The 21,320-nt window shown below is 34.6% G+C and overlaps 2 protein-coding genes across 4 annotated transcripts in view; both read left to right on the forward strand.

The window, feature by feature from the left end:
• The window catches only part of LOC118192155 (transcriptional adapter 2-beta-like), a 73,380-nt gene extending 61,316 nt beyond the window's left edge, over positions 1–12,064 (forward strand). For 2 of the 3 annotated variants that reach the window (XM_085817709.1, XM_085817708.1), the window contains exons 15-16: positions 2,023–2,085; positions 11,223–12,064. In XM_085817709.1, coding sequence (XP_085673835.1) covers positions 2,023–2,085; positions 11,223–11,372 — 213 coding nt within the window. In that variant the 3' untranslated portion in view covers positions 11,373–12,064. The remainder of the gene's footprint in view (positions 1–2,022; positions 2,086–11,222) is intronic. The other variant, XM_085817711.1, reaches the window with a different exon arrangement.
• An 8,891-nt stretch (positions 12,065–20,955) lies between these two features.
• Positions 20,956–21,320, forward strand: part of LOC146997418 (uncharacterized) — a 38,413-nt gene continuing 38,048 nt past the window's right edge. The window contains exon 1 of the mRNA XM_085817713.1: positions 20,956–21,075. The gene's annotated coding sequence lies outside the window, so the exon portion shown is untranslated. The remainder of the gene's footprint in view (positions 21,076–21,320) is intronic.

Raw genomic sequence — 21,320 nt, forward strand, 5'->3', positions numbered from 1 at the left:
TGCCAAATTGCCGATTTCTTGCTAGATGTGGCAACCCTGCCTTCCCTTTCCATTTTATGGCAACCCTAAAACTGCTTTGCGGGGAAGCCATCTTACTACGCCTGTACATTTCGTAACACCATCCCCTCCCAAGGACTGCACGTCCCGGGCAGTACAACCCTTGGTCAGAAGCCAAATTCGATACAAACAAAAGTAATAAAACATACAGATAACATAGCTAAAGAAACAAACATTTACACTATGTACAAGTTATATACACAAATTAAACACATAACAATTTTAAATTATACAAATTAATGTTCATAATGAATTTCAATCTCAGTCTTTTCATTAAGTGATACCCGGGTCAAACACTTTTCCACTGAAATTCTGAGGTGTATTCCTTTTTTGTATATCACAATCTGAAGATATAGTCCTTTCAGACTTGTCATCCACAGGAAGATGTGAAACAGTTTGTTCACCACTCTGTCGTTCATTCGCAGCATGCATACAGTTCACCTCGGTATTTTTAGCAGCTGGTCCATACTCGTTTTCCCCATTGTAAAAAATTCCTATTCTTCATGAAATTTCTAAATCATTGATATTTTTGGCATAATAGGTACAGTCAAAAGTCTTTAATCCGGACTCGTCGGGACTTCGGCAATTCCAGATTATCGATTTTTCTGGATTATAGATCATTAGTTTAAATCTGGTAAGATGGCATGCAGAAATTATAAAATTAAAAATATGAAACCGTAATTTATGAAATAAAGAGCAATTATGATCTAAAGGGTATCAAAATTTACAAAAAAAAAAAATTAATATTTATTTGTTTACTTTATTAAACATTTCTTTCAATGCACGCATGTGTAAAGCGTACATTACGCATAGTTGAAATTAGAAAATTGCAACCAGAAAACTATTTGATTTGTATTCATGATATTTATAATGACGAGGAATTTGATTTAAATCATATCAAAGACGAAGTACATCAAGATGAAATACTACGTTTAGTAAGGAATTATAAGCCGAATAAAATAAAAACATCTGCCCTGAAGATAAGGATAGTGCTGACAGATCAGCTTCCAATTCATTGCGCGATCCATTTTTTGCAGCAATTCCAACTTTTTGTTTGATGGACATCGAAACATGCTTTCTCTTTGTAGATCCAGCATCGGAAATTCTGTTTGACATAATTGAAAGTTCCAACTTACTTTTATAAAATTGCCCTAACAGTCTTTAAAAAATAATAAGCCGAATCCAATTCGAAGATTAAGGAATAACGCAATCTGCAACATTAACTGAAATAGATAATTAGATAATTTTAGCTTAGCTTATACCATCCGTTGTACATTAAGCATGCATGCGTAAATGTATTATGCGCATGCGTAAAGGTATTACGCGCATGCGCAAAAAGTTTGTAGCTTTGAAGTCCGGATTATAGATCATTCCAGATTATGGGTGTCCAGATTAATGACTTTTGACTGTACTAAAATTTAAAAAAAAAAAAAAAAAGTGTACAAGCACACAGTTTTAATTTAAAACATAAATAGAAAGTACTTGCATTTTTCTGCAGCAGATATGTTAAAAAAAACTGACACTTCTCTTAGAAGCAATGATACTATGTTATCACTGTTAGGCTAAAGGTTTGTCTGTGATTGCCCTAATATTGCTGCACAATCAACTTGTTTCCCATTCCTGTTATACAGTATAAACAATGTAGCATAATCAAACTGTAAGTTCAAAAGGAAATTTTGATAAAATTTTATTCTGCATTAATCCAGAACAAAATTTTAACTTAACAGTATTACTTAGTAATTATTATGTAACTTAATGTAATTGTTGTTATTAAATTTAATAATTATTTTCTAGAAGGAGAAAATTGTGAATTTGAGAAATCATGATTTAAATTGTTTAATTAGTTGGCTGAGTGTCATAAGTAATGTATTACTTTAAACTATGTGGACAGTAAATTTAAAGTATAACCATATGTTTGTTTTATATAATTGTGATTAATTACTAAATAAGAAATTTTCCTTTCAGCTGTGTGCAGCAATGAACCTAAGACCAGCTTATTATATTGCCTATAAAGCAGTTTTAATATTTGTAAGTTTACTTTTTTTTTGGTGTGTGTGTGTGTGTGTGTGCATGCGTGCGTGCGTGCATATGTACCAAACTGAATTTTAAGGTATGTTTAATTTTTTTTCATTTATTTATTTATTACCTGGCAATCAGGATATTCTTATACAATGAAATGTCTCTAACATAACCACACACTTACCGTACGAGATGATTTTGGTCTGTTGCAGAAGGGACCACCATAGAAAAAATTAATATTAATGATGGCATTTATCCATTTGCATAATAGATTTAACATATTCAAGGTTTTTGAAATCTGAAGAAGAACACTGAATTAGAAGTGGGACATATGGTTTATTAATACTATAGCGATAATAGAATTCTAAATTGATAATAAAAGCTAAATAGTGAATAATATCTAAAAAATGCTTCATCATAAAAATTTTCGGTACTTTTCCGTTTCGCCGGCGCAAATCTCGCCAAGCAGACTTTATTGGCGACAACATACATTATACACAAAAAATATTGAAAAAAAGGTTAGTCCTAAGAATTCTTTTTTTGAAGGCATAAACATTTTAATATCGCTTAAAATTTTATAAAAAGCCAATAAATAAAGACAATAAATTTATAAAAAGACATTAATTTAAGAATTTACTATGCTTTCATGGTTCAACATCCTGTTCCGCCTGTTCATATCACGGGACCCCAACCGATCTCATCTCACGTATACTACTCTACAAAAATATAATGCTCTCAGTAATTATCTACATGAATTTCAAGTTAAATCTTAATTTGGAACACAAGTTTAAATGCAAGAAATACTTCAATTCGTACGAATAGCTTACTCAGAAATTATGTAAAACTGCAGTGCTTTACTTCACTAGTGCATTCTCATTAGAATTGATGAATTTAACCCTTGACTTTACCTTTTCTATATTTTCGGCTTCGGGTAAGCGCTGTGATTGCATCCTAATTCATTTAATTGCCGAAAATGGCCTTAGACATAAAACTGAACTATTTGAATGAGGCGTAAAAGGTTACCAGCGAGAATATTCCGTTTGGCATCGGTTGTACCATTATTGGCGACTTTATCGCTTGCGCCGGCAAAACGGAAAAGTACCAAATTTTCTAAAATGCTGTTAAGTGAATTATATTTTAAAATATGGAAACCAGATCTTATGTCTAAAGTTCCTCTCCCTTCATAGTGTCAGGGGGAAAGGGGGTCAGCATTTTATTTAGCTGTAAGTATTTAATTTTAATTAATGAATATAAAAAAGCTACTTTTATCCAAGTTTTGGTATTTACCAACCTTTTCAATACTGTGTTGTGTAATTTATGAAACAGATTACAAAGTTATCTAAATCTGTATTTTTCAAGTTTTGGAAATGAGGGAGGGGAATGATCTTCTAGCAATGTTGAAGAGGGTATGTGGGACAGAAAAGATTGAGAACTATTGATCTAGAAGAATAATGTTAAAATTTGAAGAAATTTTGAAAACACCTTAAAAAATCTTGGTAAAGCATGTATAAACGTATTTATAACACGATAAGAACAAGTATTGTTATTATGGTGATTCCTATCCTGTTGTTACCTATATGTTTTACCACCAATCCTCACATTCCATGTCACAGATTGTGTTCTTACTGCATTAATATAAATATTAACTAGACATAGTGCACAATAAAAATTAAGCTTTATTTTGGAACTTCGTGCACACTCCTCGACAGCCGGCCCGTCTTGCTCTGCTCTCTACTCGTAAGAAACTTCTCCTCTAGGGTTGCCACATTTATCGGAGAGTGCAAGGCGCGCTCCTTATCACCATCACCACAGTGTTCCCCTCCCCAGTTCCTTTGATGGCCATTCAAAGGAACGACATCAGGTTATGAAAATATCTCAGAGGATCCATATTGTCGGGTATTTTTTCATATTTACAAAATTAGAATATAAAATAAGAAAAGATCAAAATGCAATTCAATATATAACAAGGTAATGACACATATAATAAACATGAAAAAGCAAAAAATATGTTATGATATGAATTTAAAAAAAAACGTTTTAAATTGTTATGAAAGAAGCAAGTTTCTTAGGGAAGTGAACATGTCTTCCCGATCTGGTGACAGTTTGTGTCTTAGAGAGTTCGTTTGCAGATTTATTCTGCTGAACTGTCTTTAAGTCTTTATTTGTTTTCAGTTCAGGCAAATTAGAGTCCGAAAGCAAATAGGCTGGTTTCACACGGTCTATAGACACAGTAGATTTCAGACCGTTAACATCAATTGTGAAAGTTTTGTTCGTTCTAGAAAGAACTTTATGCGGACCTGTATATGGTTGGCACAGAGGTGGCTTTACTCGATCGACACGTAAGTATACATGCGTACACGACTTTAAGGTAGCACTTACGTAACATTTTTCTTGGCAATGTGCAAATGTTGCTATTGGATTTGATTGTTGCATTTTATGCCGAAGATTCATGATAAATTGAGTGTCATACGGAGATATCTTAGATCGGACCAAACATAACGATTATATCAGACCATACATAACGAACATTCATATCGGACCATACATAACAAGAACAAATAAGCTTCGTAGTAGCTGCAATTCTTAGATGATGTTATCATATAACTAGGCAGCTTGAGAGTTGTGCCGTACACCAGTTCAGCACAAGATGACTATAGGTCCTCCTTTACGGCTGTTCAAATACCAAGCATAACAACTGGTAGTGTTTCAATCCAGTTATTGGTCTCGTGAGCTTAGAGAGAAGATTTTAAATGTTGATGAAATCGTTCAACAATGCTGTTGGACATTGGATGATAGGCTGTTGTTGTGATTCTGTTCCTACCCAAAATGCACTTAAATTCTGCAAAAATTGCGGATTTCATTTGAGAACCTTGGTCTGTTGTTATGATCGATGAACAGCCAAACTGAGATATCCAACAGTTGAGTATGGCTCTAGAATTGGCTTCAGGCCACCTGGAGAATCTATATATTAGTGAAAAGGTACACGTTGCCTTCTGATGGAGGTAACGGTCCAACGATATCCATATGGATTTCTGAGAAACGTGCATCAGGAAGAGAGAATGTGTTCAGTGGTGCTTTGGTATGCCTAGTAATTTTCGATTTTTTGCAAGATTCACAAGTTTTCACCCAATTTTTGATATGACGTTTCATATCGGACCATACATAACGAGAACAAATAAGCTTTGTAGTAGGTATTCGTGGATGTGACAGATTATACACATAATTAAAGATGAGTCTGCGAAAGGAATTCGGAACAAATGGACGAGGAATGTCCGTTGATGTGAAACAAAGAATATTGGCACGGTTTAAATTCCATTTTCAAAGATGATGTATTGTTTTTGAAAAGGTCTTGTGCCTCCGTATCATGCCGTTGAGCTTCCGAAAATTTTTTTAAATCCAAAAATGGAGATTTTGTTATGGAATCAATTTCGATTCTTGAAAGAGCGTCAGCAACGACGTTTTTTGAACCTTGCACATGCCTAATATCAGTAGAGTACTGAGAAATAAAATCTAAATGGTGCAATTGTCAAGGTGAACATTTATGAGGGTTCTGTTTAAAAGCGTATATTAACAGTTTTTGATCTGTATAAATGATAAAATTTCTGCCTTCTAACATGTGTCGGAATTTCTTAATTGCAAAATAAATTGAAAATAATTCCGTGTCGTACGTGGGCCATTTCTGTTGACTTTCATAGAGAATAATACTATAGGTTCCCATGTTTGTTGAGACAACTGCATAAGTGTGCCGCCTATTGTGACGTCTGAGGCATCTACCCAGATGCTTAACTGGGCTCCGGGAATAGGGTGTCTCAAAAGGGTAGCCTGAGCAATGGCATTTTTGGCAGCAATAAAGGCTTGTTCAGCATTCTCGTTCCAATTTAATTGTGGGGATGAATCCTGAACATGAGAACGAGATTTCTTTTTATTAATATAGCTTTCTAACAATTTTATTAAAGAAGAAAGAATATGTTTGCTGCTTTAGGTATGAAACATCTGTAAAAGTTAAAACATGCCTAAAAATTGGCAAAGCTGAGTGAGAGTGGTATGTTAAGGAAAATCTAAAATACATTTGACTTTGTCAGGAAGAGGTTCAATTCCGTTTTGACTAAGGTGAAAACCTAAGAAATCAATAGACGTTTGACCATAGGTGCATTTTGAAACATTTATGCAAAGTCCATATTCCTGAAGTTTGGAAAATAAAGCTTTCAAATGCCTGCAATGTTCCTCAGAATCTTTAGAGTCTATGAGCAAGTCATCAATGAAAGCATAAACAAAACCTTCTAAATCCTGCGTGACTTCATCTAGAAAACGCTGAAAAGTCGCGGATGCATTGCATAAGCCGAATTGCATACGGGTACTTTCAAATAAACCGAATGGTGTGCATATACATGGCGGTTTTGTGGATGTCCGGCTGGGTTAATTGGTATTTGATGGTGTACCTTAATCAGGTCGAACATGACTAAAAATTTTAGTACCTTGCAATGCAGCAGTAAAATCAGCTAAGCATGGAATAGGGTATTTGTCTTTTATTGTTTGAGCATTCAATGCTCGATAATCTCCTACAGGTCTCCATTCCAGACTTCCCTTTTTTGGAACCATGTGAAGTGGGGATGCATAATTGCTGATCGAAGGTCTCAAATGCCCCAATTGCATCATAATTTGAAATTCTTGTTTTGCTATTTTTAAGCGATCTGGAGCTAACCGACGAGGTTTTGCAGCCACAGGTGGACCTTTAGTTATGATATAATGAACGGTGTTGTGTTTAACAGGTTGGTTAGGATCTCGTAATTTAGTAATTGAAGAAAATTCTTTTAAAATTTTGTGATATGGTATATCACCAAACACAGTTTTTACTGAATAAATGCCTGCATTTTTCACGCAGCTGACGGTTTTAAACTGCGTTTTTAAATCTTTGAGACATTTGTTTCTGAAATCGGGCACCAATTCAAAAAAATGGAGAAAGTCTGCTCCAAGAATGGGTGTACTAGCATTTGCTAGAAGAAAAGTCCATGTAAGCTGTTTTCTTAATTTGAAAGCCAAAGAAAGTGTTTTTTGACCATAAACATGAAAAGTTGAAGAATTAGCAGCGAAAAATGTTTGTTGGGAGAATTCCATTTTTGAGAATTATTTGCTGGAAGTAAGGACTCGTCAAAGCCGGTATCGACCAAGAATGAAAGGTTTGTTCTACGGTCACGAACGAACAGGTGACGTGAAACTTGAGACAAAGAATCAGTTGCCTCTATTCTTTGCTGGTTTCGTTTCCCTGCCATGAACAAGGTTTTGTACATTTGTCTTCTCTACACTTTTTCCCAAAACGTCTATGATACCAGCAAACAGAATTTTTCTATTTCTTTAAATAATTTATCCTCAAGAGACTGATCGACTGTGCAAGAAATGGCACAAGTCCTTGGGGTTGGATTTACTTCTAAAATTCTCTCGGCAATTTCTGAAGCTTTATCTACAGTTAAATTGGAAACTGCTGCCAAAATAGAGTGAACAATCAAGAGCAAAGGTACTTTGACACATAATAAACCATAAAGATGGGTCTGATTGGTTATAAACCGCAATTTGGACGGCATGAACATCAGACATTGTGCAAGGTTTTTAAGCCAAAAATAAAAGCAAAAATTTAAAGAAAATGAAATTAAATGATAAGTAGAAATCAGAATTATAAAATAATCTATAATTGCTACTCATCTGTCAGCTCACCAGCGGCCGAGCGGTAAAGTCGCTGAACACTGGTAGTTTGGTCCGAGGTTCGAATCGAACGGGCTGGCTGCATGGGTGTTTTCATGGTTTTCCCCATGTGTAATGTGTATACGAGCCAGTTTCCCTAAGAAAGTCCTCCACAAAGGCATCCCTCCCCTTAGGCAGATAGCCCTAGTGTGCTTTGCCATAATTAAATACACCACTACACCACTACACCACTACTACTCATCTGTGATTCGGAGGATGAAAACCGGCAAATCAATTACTTCTGGTTTTGAGATCTTGAGTGAGGGCTTGTAGTCAAAACCGAAAGTGCTTGAGAACTGTTCATACGGCCTGATTTAACACAGTGTGGGTCACCATTATGGTGATTTCTATCATGTTGTTACCTATATGTTTTACCACCAATCCTCGCATTCCATATCACAGGTTATGTTCTTACTGCATTAATATAAACATTAACTAGGCATAGTGCACAATAAAAATTAAGCTTCATTTTGGAATTTCGCTCACATTTCCCGACAGCCGGCTCGTCTCGTTCTGCTGTCTACTCGTAAGAAACTTCTCTAGGGTTGCCACATTTATTGGAGGGCGCAAGGCGCGCTCCTTATTGCCTTTACCACATTATCAGTACAATTTGAGCATATATTTTGTCACCAAAATTAAAGCTGAAGCTTTATTAGCAAGTGCAAAGGAAGAGTTTTTAGGATTAGTAAAAAAAAAAATATGCAGACATTGTTGTGTTTAGCATTATAATGAAATTTATAGTTTTCTTTTTGAAAATGAGGCAGTCAAGTCAATGACAGACTTGTAAAGTAGAAATCTGTAGCTTTTGTAAAATAAGCATTGTAAGAAAAAAAAACTGGATATAGTTAAAATGTTAAGCATAGCAAGAGCTTCATCACTAGGGACTAAAATATTTTTTTCTACTCTTGTAATACAATTTTTTACTACACAATAAATTTAAAAATTAGTTAGGGAATGTAAAATAAGCAAATCTTTTTGTTTTTGTTTGTATAAAGAACTGAATGCAAGTGACAATAGTGAGATGTAATGTAATAAACCGTTTTGACAAAATCATTTAGATTGCAGATGTACACCAAAGAGCCATTACATAATGACCATCCTTCACCTAGAACAGTGAGCTTTACCGGAGACTAAACCACAGTGCACACATGGCTGATGATGTTCTGCAGGGTGTTTGTAATTCAAGTTCCACTTTGAAATGATCATAACAGGAAAACTACTTTATGAAATGTTATCAAACTTGGCACTAGTGTAAAGGAGGTCATGGGAATTTATTCTCTGCAAAAAAAAAAAATTCAAAACTCACCACCAGGGGGAAGTGGCACTGTATGCAATATTGTTAAACAAAATAAGGGTTGGAATCTAATTTAACCTTTTGTTACATGGGTTTAACATGTTGCATACCCTTAAGAAACGTTGACCTTAACAAAGTTGGCATTTAAAAGCTTTAAAGACGATAAAAGTCGAGTGCGCCGTGAGTGTAATGGAGAAATCCATCAGTGAAAAACCACAAATTAGTGAAATCGTTTTCTTACATATCGCTAATTTGTGATTTTTGAACCTTGAATTTGCGGCCATGATTTGGCCTTATATTGGTTTAAAATGTTTTTAATCATTTCTAAAATGAAGAAGTTTATGGGGTTATCAAAATCGCATTGGCTTATGCCAGCACTGTTTATGGTGATAATCTAAAAAATTTGGCGGAATTGAAAGCTGCAATACACCAACATGTATATAACATTCCTCCTGATATCCTTAGAGCTGCTGTTAAAAATGCAGTAATACGATTTAACTTGCTTTCAGAAAGTTTTGGGCGCCACATTGAACTTGGTTTGTAACATGTTTCAGAAACGATAAACACATTTTAAACTGATGTCTTATTTTGTTTAACAATATTACATACAGTGCCATTTCTCCCCTGGTGGTGAGTTTCTGAACTTTTTTTTTTCTTTTTGAGGAAAATAAATTCCCATGACCTCCTTTACACAATTACCAAGTTTGATAACATTTGGTCCAGTAGTTTTCCTTTTATGACCATTTCAAAGTGTAATTTTAATTATAACCGCCCTGTATATTAAGCATACACGCACTGTTTTTGTTTTCCATATGTAATCCCATTATGTTTAGCAACATAATGGGAAAAGCAGTTCGTTTATCAGATTTCAGTAAAGGTCAAATCATTATGGCTGAATGCGTGGAAACATCAATTTCAGAAATAGTACATTTGGTTAGCTGCTCATATCCAACCATTGTGAGTATTAATCAAAAGTAGTGTATAGATGGTAAAACAATAAGTCACTGGCCAGCAGTTTGTTGGCAACAGTGCATTGAATCCAGGGGATATGGGAGACTGTTACACATTGTTTACCATGACTAATGACAAATCACCAGCAGCTAACACAGTGGTGACCAAGACATTGCGTTTCTTCTCAGGTGCAGCTTACAATGCTGTGTACAGGCCTATGCTGACATAATGTAATCACCAACAGCACATGTGATGGGCCAAGGAACATGGGCATTGGATCATAGAAGAATAGGGGAAAGTCAAATGGTGATGTTTTCCAGTCAATCACATTGATGAGTGCGATTTCAGTGCTAGTCATGAATATGTCAACTTACAACAGAAGCCCTGGCACCCATGTGCACAATTGGCCAGATATAAGACAGTGGTGGCAGTATTATGATGTGGGCAATGTTTTCGTGAGGCACATTAGTAGCCATCATTCTCTTAGAATAATGTTGTTGTGACATCATTGCAGACCATGTGCCCCCTTCATGGCAACAGTGTTTCTGGCAGGTGATGGTGTTTACCAACTAAGTAATGCACCATATCATAAGTGCCAAATTGTCAGGGAGTGGTTTGAAAAACATTCTGTTGAATTTGAAGTCATGTCTTGTTCTTCCCATTTACCTGCCTCGAATCCAATCGAATATTTCTGGTTCCACCTGGGAAACAAAATTTGTGCTGCCACACTACCACCACGCAAATATGCAGGAATTGCAGGACCAGTTGGTGACTGCAGGGTACCAGATACCTGTCAGCACCTTGTCCAGTCAGTGGTTTGCTCGGTGTTGGCAGTTTTGAAGGGTGAAAGGTGGTCCTTCTTCATATTTAAAGAGGTGCTTATTATGTAAAAGTGCTTCATTATATTATTACTATGGTTATATTTACTCAATTTATTTCTATTTTTATTAAAGATATAACTATAAGAGTGTGTATATTTAAATGACTAACTAATGCCAAAAAAACTGACGAGATATTTTAATTAATAGTTATAATAATTCTTCAAATTTGCACTTTGTTATTGTTAATATGAAGATGAATTATATTTTCCTTTGATGATTCCTCATTTTATCCTGCATAAAAGTAAATGTTGCTGTTTAAAAATTTTTCATTTATTTCCTAATAGGCAGATGTTGAAAAACAGAAAGGCAATAGTATTGAATCCTTCAACTTGAAACCTCAAGGTCTTAATAAAGAACAGTGTTTGGAGATTGTCAATTTCATGTTAGAGAATGGTTGGATTCGTTGTGACAATCTGTTGGGTTTTGATAACTAGGATGTTAAGAAACTAGCTGAATTCAGCTGCATGTGATACTGTACATTTTTATATTGTAGTTTGTAAAAATTCTGTTGAAACCAAATTTTTACTTTCATATACTTCCAGATACTTTTATACATATGAGAAGATGTTTTAGATTTTAATTTTTAAAAAAATACTAGCCAACTGTTTTGCATTTTTAATCATTTTCATTGTACAAAAACTGTAGTTTAAAATTGTTCATTCTCTTCTGCTTTGCATTTTTAATAATTTTCATTGTACACAAAACTGTACTTTAAAACGATTCATTCTCTTCTCGTATGTTACTTATTTTTAAAGCCAGTAAAATTTAACAATTAATTCGAGTTTTATCTAAATGATAATTTACCTCAGTATTTAAATATTGTACTTATAAATTTTCATGACTCTGCTTTTTTCCTTCCTTTTGTTTTAAGGTAAATGCTTATTTATTTTTCATTGTGTCATTTTAGATGGGGAAAAAAAGTGTCTTTTAAAGTAAAGTGTGTTTATCTGTGATTTTTCCCTTTAAAGTTGAACTGCTGTCAGTGATTTAAAGATATGTAAAGAAAAAACATAATTTGTAGAAAACTATGTATCGATTGATTTGGAGCTCTTCAAAGCTATATATTATGAAGCCTTATGTACATAGAAAATTGATGTATATTTATGAATAAATTTTTTTTAATGTATATTGTAAATAATATTCAGTTTCTTGTATAGTGTTATTTAAGTGTGTTGTGCTTATTAATTTTGGAACATGAATAAATGTAATTTTCTAATTTATCCACATTATTTTTCTAAAATTATAATTAATAATTCAGGTGTTCTGGGTGTTTCAACATACAGAGTTGCCAACTCTCCCAATTTAGGCAGGAGACTCCCGATTTTCGACCGCTCTCCCGCCAACCCGATTTACAATATATTTCTCCCGACATTTTCTTATTCTTAAAATTTCTCACGATTTTTATGGAACTTGGCTTATGAACAAAAAAAAAAAAAAAAAAAAGATTTTTGGACGTCTGAAAGCAATTGAATTTTCTCTAGATTATATCTAAAACAAAACCTTGCGAATCAAATAGGAACTTCTGCTTTGTGAGTGAGAGCATATACGTATCCAGAAATGTTGTTCTCCAATTCTCCAATGGGCATCAAGCTCCACTGTGTGTCATCTGCCATATATTAGCCAATAAGCACAAAGCAAGCTGTTATTTGGATGTTCTTTAGTTATTTCTTTCATCTTGTCCTAAGTTGTGTGAGTACACGTGCCTTCGGGAAATACGTAGGGGAGTCAACTGAAAACCATAAAAGTAGAAATAAAAATCCGCATATGGCCCCAGTGAGCTGTAAGTTGGCATGCCTGTTTGCGATAGTATGCCTGATGTCTCCTAGGTGGCAGCAGCCGGCAGACGCACAAACACCGGCGTAACAACAGTTCCAAAATGGCAGCCCCACTAGCCACATGCACCAGCGAGGAGCAGGGTTCTGTGATTCGGTTTTTGCGAAGTAAAGGTTTGAAACCAATTGACATTTTTAGGCGAATGAAGGTTCAGTATGGAGATGCGTGTTTGTCACAGCCACAAATCTATGAATGATGCCGGAAATTTGCAAATGGTGTTACGTCCGTGGCTGATACTCCACACCCCGGCCAGGCTCGGCGCATAATGACTCCAGAGACTATTTCAGCCGTTCAAGCCATCGTTTTGGAAAACTGCCGTGTGACATAAGACGAAATTGCAGCATGTGTACACATGAATCATGGATCGGCACATCATATTGTGCATGATGTTCTCCGGTTTCATAAGGTGTCTGCAAGATGGGTGCTCCGACAACTGACGCCTGAACTGAAACAGCGACGTGTTGATGCGTGCAAAGACCTTTTGTGGCGTGCTGAACGTGACGGTAATGCCTTCCTGTCACGAATCGTCACTAGTGACAAAACATGGGTGCATTACCATCAGCCTGAAACAAAATGAGCGAGCAAGGAGTGGCGCCTATCCTCATCACCAAAACCCAAAAAGTTTCAGACACAGCCGTTTGCAGGGAAGGTTATGCTGACCCTCTTTTGGGACGAAAAGGGCATCATCTTGGAACACTACACGCCACGAGGAACTTATGTGACGAGTGCTATGTACTCGGACCTCCTAAAAAATCATCTCCGGCCTGCCATCAAAACGAAACAACGTGGATTGCTGTCAGCTGGTGTGCTGCTGCAACACGACAATGCACGGCCCCATACGGCACGTGCAACGGTTGCAACCATCACAGACCTGAAATTTGAATACCTCCCACATCCCCCTTACTCGCCAGACCTTGCACCAAGCGATTTCCATCTGTTTGGTCCGCTCAAAGAAGCAATGGGCGGCAGGAAGTTCCACTCCGATGAAGAGGTATGCAACGCGGTGCATGAGTGGTTGTGCCGTCGCCCAAAAGACTTTTTTTCTGCAGGTATTCAGGCTCTTCCGAAGCACTGGTGGACTTGCATTGAACGAGGAGGGGACTATGTTGAAAAGTGATTTACTTCTGTACCCTGTGTGACCAATAAATAATATTAAAAAAAATAATTATGGTTTTCATTTGACTCTCCCTCGTAGTTTTAGAAATTATCATCTTTTATTATGTCTGCAAGAAAGGTGAAATACTCATGTACGTTTCAAAAATTGCACACAGTTGACTTTCCTTCCATTATTTCCTCAAGGAAATGTCATAAATTTGCAATGTGTACCGTCTGTCGTTTTGATTTTTTGATTTCGCATGGTGGAAGGGTGGATGTTCTCAAACATGTGCGTACACAAAACACAAGGACAACATGAGTTGTTTTGAAAAAAACGAAAAATTACATTTTTCTTCGGAAACAAAGGACCAAAAAGTTATTAATGCTGAATGTCTGTTATCTGCCTTTTTACTGGAGCACAACCTGCCGCTGAATGTATCGTATCATGCTGCAGCTTTATTTAGAAAAATGTTTCTCGATAGTGAAATCACTAAAAAATACTCAAGTGGAAGAACCAAAACAGGTGTAGTTGTTAAAAAAAAAAAAGAGTTTGAAAAATAAATCTTCAGTTATTGAATCCATTAAAACAGCTGAGTTCTGCCTCTCTATGGATGGAAGCAATAATGCCGATTCAAAACTGTTTCCAATTGTTGTTTCTTTTTTTAATCCAGAGTCTTCAGAAAATGAGTGCAGTTTACTTTCTGTCCCCACTTTAGAAGGATATTTGACAGGCTTTAATATAGCACAACTAATTATTAAAACTTTAAAAGAAAATGCAGTCCATCTGGATAATTGCTTAGCACTTGATGCTGATAATGCACCAGTATTGGTAGGCTTGAAGACTGGTGTTGCAGGCATCTTAAGGAAGGAAAATTAAGATTTACAGATTATGAGGTGCACCTGTCACCTCTTAAATTTAGCAGCTGAAAAAGCGGCAGCTTCTTTACCAATAAATGTGGATGAACGCATTGTTGATATTTGTTATTATCTTGAAAGGAGTTCTAAAAGGAAGGGAAAATTGAAACAGTTCGAACAGCAGTTTGCAATTAGAAAACTTGGATGAAGTTATAAAATCAGCTAGTATCGACACCTAGTGGATTTTAATTGGAAAACTGAAAGGTGCTGATGGAATTTTAAAATATAGTGAACTGTCTAGAATTATGTTGGCCATCTTGACAGTTCCCCATAGTAATGCAGACTGTGAGAGGATTTTCAGTGTTGTTGCAAAAACGAGAACTAAATTTAGATTTATTATTAGTGATGACACATTAGAAAAACTTTTATTAGCAAAAGCAGGCCTATGTGGGAATTGCTATGAACAAAATTATGAAGTTTCTTTCTTAATGAAATCGAAATCTGCCACTGTTCATAACATTTGTACGAAAACGGATTAAAGTGTCTTTCTCCCCCTTAAACGATGCAAGTAATAAAAATGTTTTTTATGTGTAAGGTATTTTTGTGTTGCTTGCATTTAAGAATTAGTTACTATTTAAAAATAATTCATTATTAAAAACTATATTTTTATCATTTAAAAAGTCTTTTTAACATTGTGAAAAATCTCCTGATTTTTGAGTGTAATAGGTTGGCAAGTATGAACATAAAAAAAAAAAAAAAAAAACTAGAAGCAGAGTAGGAACTCTTTTCCTCATTCATGTGAGTTGATGACATTTAATTGTGCTGATACCATAGCTTTCCATTTCTTCCTTTAATTCATCTTCTAGGGTATCAATGGTTAAACCTTTGATTACTGGTTTTAAATTTTTCTTAGGATCTAGCAAGAAAGTATGGAAAGTAATCTCTTCTTTTTCAAGTTTCTCCTACGAAAATCATCAACATTAAAGAATTTTATTTTCAAACCATCTTCTTCGAGTTTGCCTACCTGAAGCTTTTCTTTAATTTTCTTTCTAATACGCCGCCAGCAAATGTCAGTCTTCGGGATAACACTAGGAGGAATTTTCTTTGTAGGAATCTCTCACATAAGTTTTCGCTTGATTTTGCATAAGAGCATTCGAAATGTCATTATTCATTTCCTCATCGTCAAGATTCTCATTGTCATTATTTGTATTATGAGCTGGTGCTGATTGCTTGCGACTCAAGTGTGGGAACGACTTTCTTTTCAATAAGTGCGCCAAATCTGTTAATTTCAGGCTTTGCTGGTACATCTTGTTATATTGTCTGTTCATATCTTTAGTCATGGTATTTATCATTCACATCTTTTCCTCGGAGGTTTTCAAGTGCATCTGCTTGCAGTTCATCAGTATTTTTCTTTAAGTAAACTATTCAAGCAGTCTGCCTACTAGGTACTTCATTAATCATATCCTGATCGTTTTTTTTATTTAACACCCGAAAGTGAAGATATTGTGTCTGTCTCTGCGTCTGCCCATATCATTCTAAATTCATCTGTCTGATCGCATCAAGAGAGGAAAAAATGCATATTTCATTTGTCATTTTATAACTCAGAATGCACAAAATTTATATCATCTGAAGAATTATCTTATTGTTGCCACACATTCTATTCAAATACTATAATAAATCTAAAAGGATGTATAAAAATTAAACAAACAAAAAAAAAAAGAAACAGTTTTTCACAGACGATTCAGTATTTCTCATTCAAATAATTCAGTTCTCACTTCGTAACAAGGCAAAAATACATAAAAACTCAAAATATCTATATTAAAATTACAAAGTAAATCTTAAACACTTATTTCCTCGAATAAATTCCAGGATGAATTAAGCAGGATTTAATTCGTAATAATAGATGAAGGTGTTTTGTTGTTGCGAAGCTTAGTTTTTCTAGATTGGCAGCAAATTCCACTATTTTGCTAAGTTGCAAATGTAAACAAAAAGGGCCGCCATTGTAATAAAAAAGAAGTCGCACTTAAAAAACTTCTGTATTGCCGATAATTCCACAATTATTGCATGCAGGTTAACTAAAGGCATAAAAATCTTAACCAGAATAAAGACACTGAGCCACACTTTTGGTGCGGCCAATTGTAACCAAAATACGAGGCGCACATCTACATGTTATAGCAGTCCTACTTACAACATTTCAATGTTCTAAGGTTAGTCGTATTTGAGTTATGCACAGACGCCACGAAAAATTCTCTTCAGAATTCATTTTAAATCAGTTTTGTAATTTTTTTTTGGTGGGGGGGGGGGAGTCCTTTATTCTGTCCTTACGTGCAGATGTCATGCAAAAAAATCCTTGAATTGCATTCGATAGCCGTCAAAATGGATATTTTCATTGAAATACGATACCCAAAGTTTTTCGCGATTACAATGCTTCCTTTTTACTTCGTACAAGGAAATATAAAACAGCATATCTTTAGTTCTGATAAACAGGAATATCTTAGTAGGAATTGATTGTAATATGTGAAAAAACTATTAACATCAAGTGTCATCCACTGCAAGTTTAAAAAATTTTATTTGAACTTGAGTGGATGAATAAAAAGTATTTTATTAATGATTGAAAATTTGAACGAGATATGGGGAGAATGTGAGCTAACAGTAGGAATTTTAAAAAGGACAGTTCTGTTTCTCCCATTCTATTGGGCCGATTAACGAAATTCAATTTGCATTTTTCAAGTCTGAAAAGCACGACTTACGATATATATTAGATTAATATAGAGCTTTGTTGTAATATAGGTATTTTGACAGAAAATCGAACTTTTTCTGAAATGGCATGGCAATTTTTTTCCATATTTCTACAACTCAAATTATGCTTAAATATAAAATTTTGTAAAATTTGGTGCAAAATTTACTGAGAAATTCAAAAATTTATCTCGGTACATTTTTTTTCAGTTTGCGCTAAGAATAATTTACTTAGCGAAATTTTTAATTTATAGCAACCAATTTTCCTTCGCCTCTCTTTTTTTTTTTTTTTTTTTTTGTGTGTGTGTGTGTGTGTGTGTGTGTATGAGCGGAAAAAAAGGTCCTTCTTTCACACTTTCAAATAATTTTAATAAAGCACATTTGACATTATTATCGCTTATAACAAATATGCCAAATTTCGAAACATTCTACTATAAAAATTCACGTACGTCTTTGGAAATTTTGAATAAAAATGCTCTAATTTTTTGCAGATATGCTTAGAAATACATCTACTTTATGATGCTGGTAAGTATTTTATAGATTATAATTCAAAATTTATAAAAAATATTTTAAAAATAAATCATAAAAAATGTGTGAATTATATTTGGATTAAGCTTAAATTTCGAATTTTGGGAGAAGAAATGAAGTGCATTTAATAAAAAAAAAAAAAAAAAAAAAAAGAGGGAGAGATTAATGAATCTATATCAAATTCAATTAACGTTGAGGAGTTTAAATTTTGAGAGCTAATTATCTAAAAACTACTCGAGTGTTTTTTACAAATCTTGGCAGCTTGGAATAATTTGAGTCGTAGAATCAAAGTATGGAAAAAAAGAATTGGCATGTTATTTCAGAAAAAGTCCGATTTTGCGTCAAAATACCTATATTAAAACAATGCTATATATAAATCTAATACATATCCTAAATCGTGCTTTCGAGACGAAAAACGCAATTTGAATTTCGTCAATCGGCCCAACAGAATGGGAGATATAGAACTGTCTCCCCTTTTTTTTTTTCCGCAGTATACAGATATATTTAACTTTTATTGTATGTACACTATTTATAAATGTGTGTGAGTGAGCGATTTTCTTTTCTCTTACCCCACCTTTTTATTTAAATGGCCGACATCCTGCATTGTCTATAGGGGCGTGCATTGACATCTTTACCTCAAGTGAAAAAATATGTATGCACGGCTTGGATTGATCAGACGAAAATTACTGCTAAGGAGATTGCAGAGAATCTTAAATGCAGTACAGAATTGCGTAGGAAGGAAAAAGTGTAGTTTGAGTATGATGAAGCTTTTGATGAATCTTTAACAGAGAAAATAAATTTAAATTAAACTTTTTAAATATATTTGCGTTTTTACGACTTATCTCACTTGTATGACAATAACATCAGAATAAGCCACGAAATTCATCATGGTAAGGAGAGCAAAATAGCGCCTATGGCTAGAGTCTTGAGCACCATACAGGTGATAGTACGACTTCACTCATTTCGGCTCCTAGTTTTGATGTAGAGCTCCTCAGGGTACGGGTCCGAGGGTCTACGACCAATCTCTCGAGGGGATTTTCGGCTCGCCATATGTTTAGAGTTCCCCCATACGTAAAGACACTATACGCATTTACAAACATCCATGACAGAGCCGTAAAGACACTATACGCATTTACAAACATCCATGACAGAGCCTTATCCGGAATTCGAACCCGGCCGTTCGGTACCGCGGTAGTCTTTCCTAACCACTATTCTGTCTGGGCGGTTAAATAATGTTTTCTAAACATTACCCTAAATTCTATGAAAGAACAGCAAAAATATTCAGCATTTATATGACATTTTAAACCTCAAGGATATAAATGATAAAACATTAGAAAATGACTGCACCAATCCCTCCAATTCAATACTTTCAATAGAATGTGAATTGGATATAAATGTCTTTAATTAACAAATTTGCTAAATTTAGAGGTGTAAAAATGTAATAAATTACTGTATTTGATAGTTCATATTATCGTTTTAAAATACTTTATGTTAATATTTTCATTTTCAAAATAAAAATAGTATTCGTGTATTTTGCACAGTTATTATTTTAAATCAAAAACGAAAGTTATTTTAAAAAGAAGAGTATCGCCCCTTAAGGGCGACATTTCGAAGAGTGGCATGATAATGAGAAAATCTGCCACATGGAGGCTAGAAATACCCCAGTTAACCCATATATTTTTACATGTTATGGGTTTGCAGAAATGTATTTAATAACGATGCCAGATGAGCGGGAAAAAACTGCCACTTTAATTAAAAGAAATCATAACAAAAAATAAATAGTTCTAAAAGAACAATAGAGATATGCTAAATTTTCCTTAGCATGTGCAAAGTAGTCACCGAGCTGGATTTCAGTACATTCATACAACTCTGAACTGACCGACTGCAACGCAACGGGACCCACCAGCGGCCGAGCGGTAAAGTCGCTGAATACTGGTGGTTCAGTCTGAAGTTTGAATCCCACAAACGGGCTGGCTGCATGGGCGTTTTCGTGGCTTTCCCCGATGTGTAAAGGGTATACGAGACAGTTTACCTTAGAAAGTCCTCTACAAAGGCATCCCTCCCTTTAGGTAGGTAGCCCTCCGGTGCTTTGTCTATAATTAAATGCACCAAACATCAAAACACCAGCGTAGTGGAGTTCTTCTCGAGTTATCATTACAATTAAACGGTCAATCGGTTTAGAACTACCAAATCTACAAAGCAGTACAGGAAATAAACATTTACAATAGAACAAGTTCGATTAATAAAAATGCACAGTAAAATTATTAAATGAAATGCGCTAAATTGATAAATAAAAACATTATATAAGACCACCAAAATATATAAAGTAAAACAGTAAATCTAAATACTGTTAAATAAGCAAAAATACTTATATAAATCTGCAACAATTATTTGTAGAAGTATTGATTAGGGGTTAAGAATGGTGTTACAGAGGTTAGCCGGCTTGAGAGATGAAATTCCCATAATAATATTTTCTAAATTTGTGGACCAAATTAAAATGAATAACAACGAATTGGGGATTACCATGAAGAATTAAAGAATGCTTATTATTCAACAGCATCAATAAAAGTATGAATGATCTAAATTTATAGAAAGAAATATCTTCATTAAAAGCTTATTTACATTTGAATAAGAACTACAGAAGTTTAGAAGTTCTCAAATTTGAAAATTTACATTAAAAAATAATCTTAATTTACGAATAGTTGTCAGGGTTATTTGTGGATTACTCTACGTGGAGTGATGATTGTTTTAAATTACATATTACTGCACTTGTCTTGGATTTTGCAGTTTATGATACTGACCAAAAAAAAGTACATATTGTTGAAACAAAAACCATCAATAAAATCCATTATAAGAAATTCTATGATTGAAAATTATCCTCCCTTCTCCCCCCTCCCCTAAAAATTAATAACGCTATGCAATGATATTGCGGAATAACTGTTAGGGATTAAAATAGGGATTTTAGATTCACGTGGGAAATACTGAGGGAAGAAAATTTGCTCGAGCAGAGAACTTCCTCATTTTACTACGCAGGTCAATTGGCAAGTCTGCTTTCATTGTGTATTAAAGAGCTCTGAAAGGTGTAAACAAGTAAGTCTTTTCATTCGTAAACTCGTAGTCAAACTGTATTTTCGTACATTTTGTCATGGCGAATATGATGTCTGTAAGTTGCATGAAGACTATATGTAAAAGGTTACCGTTATATGATTTATCTTCACGGTCTTATTGTTATGATTCTGAAACTTAAATTTTATAATCATGGATATTCTCGTTCCTTTAGCGTACTTAGGTTTTGAGAGGTCTGACTACTTCTTTCAGTAATAGTTCAAAGATCT

This window comes from Stegodyphus dumicola, chromosome 5 (genome assembly GCF_044657685.1).
Source record: "Stegodyphus dumicola isolate Sdum_Otavi_A_Nest chromosome 5, ASM4465768v1".
Classification (NCBI taxonomy): Eukaryota; Metazoa; Arthropoda; class Arachnida; order Araneae; family Eresidae; genus Stegodyphus; species Stegodyphus dumicola.